At 40.8% G+C, this 8,706-nt stretch overlaps 1 protein-coding gene across 1 annotated transcript; it reads left to right on the top strand.

Annotated features, from left to right (window-relative positions):
• Nucleotides 1-446: 446 nt before the first annotated feature.
• LOC138827132 (protein yippee-like 5) lies at nucleotides 447-767 on the top strand. Its single transcript, XM_070022618.1, has one exon. The coding sequence runs from the start codon at nucleotides 447-449 to the stop codon at nucleotides 765-767; it is 321 nt and encodes a 106-aa protein (XP_069878719.1).
• The last annotated feature ends 7,939 nt before the right edge of the window (nucleotides 768-8,706 follow it).

Here is an 8,706-nt window from a genome sequence, read left to right as displayed (position 1 = left end):
CTGCCAGCAAGAGAAGCACTGGTAAGTACCACAAAGCATCCATTTTTTCCTACTGTGGGACACAGTAAAGTTCCTAAGAATTAACAGACAAAGGACATCTGTGAAAGCTTTCACTCCATTTCAGAAGTATGTGGCTGAAGGGACTTGAGATTCCACTAAGTCATGAGGCTTGAACTCTGGGCCTAGGCACTGTTCCTGAACTCTTCAGCTCAAGGCAAGCATTCTACCACTTGAGCCACAGCACACTTCCAGTTTTCTGGTGGTTAATTGGAGATAAGAGTCTCATAGATTTTTCTGGGCTGGATTTAACTGTGATCCTCAGATCTCAGCCTTCTTGAGTAGCTAGGATTACAGGTGTGAGCCACCAGCACCAGGGTCTGTTGAATGTTTTATTTGTATTATGTGAGTCTCATAAATGCAAGGTTTTTAGAACTTCAGCTAGCAAAATGGGAGGAATTTTCCTTGATCATATTGGTGGTACTCACCTGTTTTCTTGTGCAAACTGTGGTATGATCCTCACAAACCGCTCAGAACTCATCTCTATTCGGTTTACAGGTGCCACTGGTAGAGCATTTCTTTTTAACAAGGTAGTTAATCTGCAGTACAGTGAAGTTCAAGATGGAGTCATGCTCACTGGCTGCCACATGGCTCGAGATGTGAGCTGCAAAAACTGCAATAGCAAACTGGGATGGATCTATGAGTTTGCCACTGAAGACAGCCAGCGTTATAAGGAAGGCTGTGTGATCCTGGAACGTGCCCTAGTTTGAGAGAGTGAGGACTTTGAAGAGCATGTACCATCAGATAAGTCTCGAAGAAAAAGAGGTAAATCCATCTTTTGACAGGTTTCCTTCACTGAAAACAAATCTACTTACATACACTGTCACCTTAGCATCAGAGTCGGATTCATGAACTGCGGAACAAGAGGTTGTGAGAATCTAAGATGGAACCTTTCTCTCTCTCTCTCTTTTTAATTTGGTATTTTCCATCCAACAGAAGTGTGTAGAGAATATGATGCACATGCTGTTATTTTTTCCCTTTGTTTACATCTTGAGGCAGAAGAGTCTCTGCAGCTACATGGTAGGCTATGTGAGGAAAAAAATTGGGGCTCTTAGAGTGGGAAAAGTGGGTTTCATGTAAACTTTGATGGAGACTAAGTCAGGAGCATGGTTTTACAACTTATTTGGGCTTCATTTTAAAACTTTTTTAACCCAGTTATTTCACTTGATTTGCTAGCTTCAGAGAAGAGATCCAAATCTGTGCCCAGCGCTAAAGGCTCAATGTTAGTATGGCTTGTGCTGGCCAGTGTGACATATTCTTGTTGGAGATGAACTGTAGCACCAGAGCCCATTTTTTCTTGTCAGTCTTGGCCCAAAGATGTCACCATTCCCAGTTACTTGTCACCACATAATTGGTGTTGATTGGAAATTTTTTTTGAAATGGCGCAGAATTGCTTGGTTGTCTTTTTCCATAGTAATATAAATAAACATAGTAATATAAATAAAGTAATAGTTGGACTAAAAAGAGAAGTCAGGAGTCAGGGCATCAAGACCTGTATTGTGGAAGAGGCACAACTTAACTTGATATAAAGCTGGAGGTGTAATATATCACAATATCTAATTCACAGAAGATTGCGTAGATAGAGTCTCAGTTCTCCATCCTCCAGGATTTGCTCTTCATTATCAGCTGCTAAGGCATAGGTGTGCTATTGAAACACCCCATTGGGCAGGTTAGAGGACAGATCTTCAGACACTCAGGGATTCAAGTAACCTGCTTGCGATGACCTGGAGCGTTCCCTCTCCAGACTCTGAGCTACCAGGCTCTGCTTCTTTTAGATGACAATTTACTGGAAGTATTCAGAGTCTCTGATTCTTAACTGCATTTTATTAATACATTTGAAGAGGGAGAGATTCAGGAGGAAGGTGTATTTTTAGGAGGAGATTCCAGACCTCCATGGAAATCTGTTTGTTAAAGTAACACACACACACACACACACACACACACACACACACACACACAATTATAAAAATTCAATACCTAAGCCTATATGAAATATCACTGCAAAAATCACAAATATGTATCACAAATATATATATGTTCTATATTTACTGTCCAATGAAAATGTAAGAACTCAAAATATAAGAACTGATTGTTGAATAGAGACATATAGAGCAACATATTAATAAAGTGTGATTGATGCACAAAAGCAAATGTGAGACAGACACACTGATACTCAGACAGAAAATTTCCCTACACACACTACTTCCCCAATCACCATATTCAGGTTACCTGATACTGATGCAGTTGAGGATTCTCCTGAGCACATGTCCATGCGAGCAGCAGAGGTAGCAGCAGGACTCTCATGCTGTGGGGCTTTCTGTCTCCTCCATAGTTGGGGAGGGTGGCATCTCCTCCAGGTTTTATGGGACTCTCCTGTGGGTCAGTCTCCCCGATGCACAAATCAGTGCTCACCATCGAGTGGTGTTGACTCTTTCCCCCTCTACCCCCCAAATATCCTGCTTGGCACAGGTGGTCTGGAGGGAATATTCCAGATCACCAGGCAGATGAGCAACAAGAACATGGTGAGCTGAGGACTGTCATGTTTATGGGAACACAGTGACCTGATCAGCACTTCCATGTACACAATTGTTAATTTTCTCTGACTTCGGAGTTAGAGAACTTGATGGAAGGGCAACCCAGTCTCCTTCATTCCTGTTGAAGGTGAAATGGTGATTCTTCCTTGATACTAGGGTTCGTTTAACTCTCAGGTGGGAAAAGTGAAGTCCTGGGGACAGATGGCATCATAATCAGATGGAAGGTTCCAGGCCAGCCCAGCCCATGTGAAAGTCCTGGAGTCTCTTTCCTCCAGCTGACTACCCAAAGGACACAGGTACAGATGTGGCTCAAGCAGTAGGGTGTTATCAGGGAGAAAAATAACATCTAAGACACAGCAGCCCAGCCCTGAGTCCAAGTCCCAGGACATGTTCTAAGTAAAAGTAAAGTATTAACTCAATGTCTTTCTCTGTCCATTAGAGAAACAGTGACTTCTCTAGATGTCTCTTAGAACATTCTTGATCAGACACTCCTATGGACTGACCACATTCCTCAAGTGACAGTTGAAGGAAAATACCCCTGGGGATATTAACTTTCTAACCATGGGATGAAGATCACAGTGAACCCCAGGTGGGAGAGTCAGTAGTCAATACCTATGGACTTTATGGACAGATGTGGAGGTGCTGGCGGAGTGGATGTGTGCTTTTGACAGCATGCACAGATGAGCTTTGCACATAATTTTCTGACCAAGAGCCTAACAGTGATGTGATGGGCAAAAGGCAGAGTGGAGTCTTCAGATCAAAGTCAAAGAATAGTAACTCCTTCTCCTTTAGAGATGAATTACAATCAACTACTCAGAAAAGTCAGAAGTGATGCTCTGTTTTAACTGGTAGAGTGCTAGCCTGGAGCAAAAAGAGACTCAGGGACAGAGTCCAGGCCCTGAGTTCAAGGTCCAGGACTGGCCAAACAAAAGTTGGGAAGTGAGGGATGGAATGGAGATGTTGATAATGAGACGGCTGGAGTGACTCAGATTTTCCAATCCTATTTGAAGCTCTACCCCGTGACCTTCACTTCTCATCTTAGGTTTATTTGTTCGATAAGGAAAGATGATGATTTTTTGGAGAGAGGCTAATTCACAATGTGATCATCAGATCCCTTCCTCCTGAGTCACTGAGATAATAACCAGGAGCCACCAATACCTAGCCTCATGAACACAGTCTTCAGCAACTTGAGAACAGTCACCCAGTCAAAGGGTAGAGTAGAGTGAAATCTCCAGCCAGCCTTGGTCTCAGCTCCTGCTGCGTGGAAAGATAGGGTGGTGTTTGGAAATGTTTAATCCAACAAAATAAGAATCCACCCCATACACCCCCCCCCACCATTGACTGGGGAAGGGGAATCTACAGTACATAAATCTGGAAAATTCCAAATACTATGACATCATGAAAACTAACCCAAAAGAAAGGCTTATGACATCTAAAGGTGAGGACACAGAATCTCTTCAAATGAGTAAATCCCAAGTTCAGAACAGGAAAAATGTCAGAAAATACTGGATTCCTTAGGGATGGAAACCATTTTGTTTTATCACTGTTCAATTAATAGTGATTTTTTTCTCTCAGTCTCAGTCTTAGCCTCCAGGTGTAATCTAATTTTACTTTTCAGGAATGGTTAGGAAAAGAAAGAGTTTTCTGGAAGGAATCAGTCTCAGGAACCTCAGTTGGTCCATTTCCATGCGATCCTCAAATTCATGTCTTGGTGGGGTGTGGATCTGTGTGAATTCTGCCCATCCATTGGGCGCTAGTAGTGCATGTTTTGGATCCACTCGTGTACGGAGGGCATCTGGGATGCTAGTCATGGCCCCAGGAGCACAGATTTTCCCAAGACAGAAATGCATGCATGTGCAATCAGTTTATTAAGTCATTCTGAGAAGTATCAAGATCAGAAGAAGAAGGGATGAAGAAGGAAGTCCAGGGAGAAGCACCCATGGCTTCACCTACAGGGGGAAACACAGATCTGAGGGACCAGGCGACTGTATTTTGGTGGAGGAGATGCTCACCCTGTGGAGAGACTGGCATCCTGCATGCTCCCCATTTCCACCACATCTGTAAAGTTGTCAGGAAAGAAGAAGACAATACATCAGACCCAACACGCACTCCACGGGGGAGCCTCAGACCTGGTCAACATGAGTGGGAAATCCCTCACTGTCAGAGTGGTATTTGTGACCCCAGTGGACACAGGGACAGAGGACACATGATCCTGAGAGTGAGTGCAAGCCAGCCATGATTTTAACTGTGTGTCTGTGTATGTGTATGTATATGTATGTATGTATGTATGTATGTATGTATGTATGTATGTATGTATGTATGTATGTATGTATGTATGTATGTATGTATGTATCTATCTATCTATCTATCTATCTATCTATCTATCTACCTATCTCTCTATCTATCTATTATCCTTCTGTCTATCTACCTGACAGCCTGCCTGCCGGCCTATCTATCTATCTTTCTTTCTTTCTTTCTTTCTTTCTATCATTTATTTTTATCTATCATCCAGCCTGTCTATCCATCTACCTATCCATATTCTCTCTACATCTGTCTTGTATCTACCTGCATATCTATCTATCTTGATATATAAGTAAATGAACACTGGTCCTATGCTTCAAGTGACAGAAAACCACCCTACATATTGTGGTTTAATCTCATGTAACTCCAGAAATAACATGAAACACCCAATAAAGGAAAATGAAATGTATTGATAAGAAGATCAGTTGGAAAGCATGACATTGATCAAGATTGTAAATGGAGGGGGTGGTAGTGATAGGGGAAGAATTCTGGAAGGGGTGACATTGGTTGGGTGAGGGTGAGACAGTTCCAAGGCGTGTTTGTATGGAGATGTGAGCATACATTTGTTTTAATTGTCTTTAAATGGTTGTACAAAGAAGTTCCCATTCTACAAACAGTATATGAATACAAGGTGTCTAATACTGTCATCCATATTTCTTAACCCATCCCTTCTGTGAGCTTACATTTTCCGAGTAACAGACACTAACACGAATCTTATGATAACAACCAGAAAAGCCAACTATCCCACAGATACACTTTTGTCTGACCTTTTGTCTAGTATGTTTCTTTAATTTTATTTGTAGATTTATGGTTTCTTGAGAATCATTCAGTTCCAGGTGACCCTTGTGCTTTAAAGTTTATTTTTGAGAGGGGGACTATCCTTTTATTTTCCTCTATTAACTTTGAGTAGGTTATAGTCTGAAAATGAAATGTGTTTAAAAGTATTGACTTTTTTGTGCATGAAATGAAATAAGGTTGAACTCAGAAAGCCCAGTCAACTATGGTAAAATCCATGTAAAATCAGGACTTCTGTGTATGTGTTTAGTGGAGAATTAGCTCAAAATTGACATTAGACATAGATGATCCATTCTGATTTCACATTTGCTGCCCAAACCCAGCCAGACTTCTTGGGGGTGATGACATCATGAAAACAGGGCATACCCGGTTTCTTTGTTTAATCTCAGTTCCTGACTGACTCTTCCAGAAAAAATACCTTTATGATCATAAAAATACACAGACACCCCATTTGTTGTTCCATTTTTTATAACTTCTTGAAATCAAGAAGAAATCAAGAAGGAAAGCAAGAAGAATAGTAGGAGCCCTCTGATTTTCAGAACTACATGGGAGAAGAAAAAAAAAATCTAACCGGCTCAACTCAGCTCTCTGTTCTGAGATCTGTGGATTGTGGTCCAAGCCAGCCTGGGGGAAAAGCCATAAGACTCTGATTTCCAATGATGAACCACCAGAAAACTGGAAGTGGCACCATATATATATGGCTCAAAGTGGTAGAGCACCAGCCTTGAGTGGAAAAAGGTCAGGGACAGCACCTAGGGTCTGAGTTCAAAGGGATCAAGAAGCATTGTATTCATGATGTAAAGAGATCTTTGGAAATCCTCAAACTAAGGTTTTGAAAGAAGAGGTACCAGCCCTCAGAAAATGACCAGACAGAAAAGACAGAATGAAACAATAAGGTGGAAGGTCTCTGTGGCCAAACTGATGGAGTAGAAGACAGGGCCTCAGAGCAGGAAGAAAGAGCAGATCCAGTGTTAACAAACTTAATTCTCTGATTAAAAGATACAGACTGGGTACTTGGATCTAAATGAAAACCCATCCACCTGTTGTTGACAGGAGACAAATCTGGCCAAAAGGAGCAGATACATCATCGAAATGAAAGGTTGGAATACAACCTTTCAATACAATAGGCTGAAGCAGCAATCCTAAGATCAGATAGAATAGATTTTAGTTTTCTATAAAAGTTCCAGAGACTTCCATGATTTTTTAAAAATTACTTAGGTATTTGTTTATTATATTGCTTTACTCTTTTCTTTACCATTTCCTATAGATTTTAATTACCAATTTCAAATAACATATATAAATATATATTATTTTATATATAAACACTATATGATTTATATATATATACATATATATATATACACACACATATATAATTTGTTTCCATTCTATATACTTCTTGGTAGATCATCCAGGCAAAAATCTCAGCAAAGAAAGCTCAGGCCTAAATAGCTACAGGGGACAACTAGATTTAACCAACATCTACAGAATCTCTCTCACCCAACAGTTTCAGAACAGACGTTCTTCTCAGCACATTCTACAAAATTGGTCATATGTTAGGTCACCAAGCCAATTTGTGAAATTTTTTTAACTGAAATTATTTCTTGCATCCCATACCCGAATGAGCTGGAGAGAGAGAGAGGATATATGAATGGACAGATGGATAGATGGATGCATAGATAGATAGATAGACAGACTGATAGATGGGTAGATGGATACATAGATAAATAGATGATAGATAGATCGACGGCCAGACAGATAGAGGTAGATAGATAGATAGATAGATAGATAGATAGATAGATAGATAGATAGATAGATAGATAGATAGATAGATGATAGATAGACAGTCAGACGGATGGATGGACAGATGGACCCAAGGACGGATGGATACATAGACCTCATTTTCTTTATCCATTCATCCACAGAGGGGCTTCTGGGTTGGTTTCCTATCTTAGCTATGGCGAATGATTTTCTGAGGTCAGTGCTCTGTAAGACGGTTCTCCCTTCCTCTTTGTGGATGTGCACACACAACACTGGCAAACGTCCTCATCCCAAGTCAACTGAGCAAACATAACTCCCATATTGACCCAAGGATTTTTTTTGTTTGGACAGATTAAATAAAGAAAATCCGTTCATTTGCTCTCTGAACTTTTCAGAAAACTTGGCTACCAACACAGTGCACACATTTTCATCAGCTTCTGGTCCTTTCCAGAAACAGGTCACTAACATGGTGAGGGTCTACTGCTCTGTCCCCACTTTTGACATTGAATTTCTTGAAATAAGCTACTCAAAAAAAGCCAGAAGTGGCACTGTGGCTCAAGTGGTCGAGCACCCAGCCTGAAGTTCAAAGAAGTTCAGGGAGCAGTGGCCTATGCCCTGAGTTCAAGACCCACAACCAACAAAAACAACAAAAATGAAAACAAATAACAACCTCTTGTTTCCATTACTTGGAGTTCATTTCAATAAGCATCATTTTATCTGCTCATAGCTACTGAATCCTTGTGATCCTACTCCTAAGAATCTCCTTTGGGCTCACTGGCTAACTGTTTAGTGTGTGTCCTTTTTAATTCATCATGTCCAATGGTAATTCTTTCCCAGTCTTTTACTATCCATTGGGTTTACTGGTAGATTTTTAGTCACACTCTAATGATTGCATATGAGGGAAACCATGTGACCTGTGTTTCTTCAGCTCTGGCTCAATTTTCTCCAAGTCTTTCCATGTTGTTATTAATGAGATAGCATCATTCTTTCTGATGGATAGATAGCATCCTCTTGTGTCTCCATACCACAATTTTCTTGATCCATGCATCTACTGAGGGGCAGCTGAGTTAATGCTACATCTTTGCTATGATAAATGACAGTGAACATGGTTGTGCTGGTAGCTTTGGCAGGGCCTGGTTTGTGGTCATTTAGATAAATGCCCAGGAATGGGATGGCTGGGTCATAAGCAAAGGTGTTTACTCTTATATAATATTTTAAGGAATCACCTCTCTCTCTATTTTGTTAGTCCTGGGGCTTG

This window comes from Dipodomys merriami, unplaced genomic scaffold (assembly GCF_024711535.1).
Source record: "Dipodomys merriami isolate MVZ:Mamm:240054 unplaced genomic scaffold, mDipMer1.0.p SCAF_151, whole genome shotgun sequence".
NCBI lineage: Eukaryota > Metazoa > Chordata > Mammalia > Rodentia > Heteromyidae > Dipodomys > Dipodomys merriami.
Note: the sequence above shows the minus strand (reverse complement) of the source record. Positions and strands in the feature narration are given on the sequence as shown.

Excerpts from the sequence above, each read along its gene's own strand:
- LOC138827132 (XM_070022618.1), top strand. The coding sequence starts at position 447 with ATGGGAGGAATTTTCCTTGATCATATTGGTGGTACTCACCTGTTTTCT.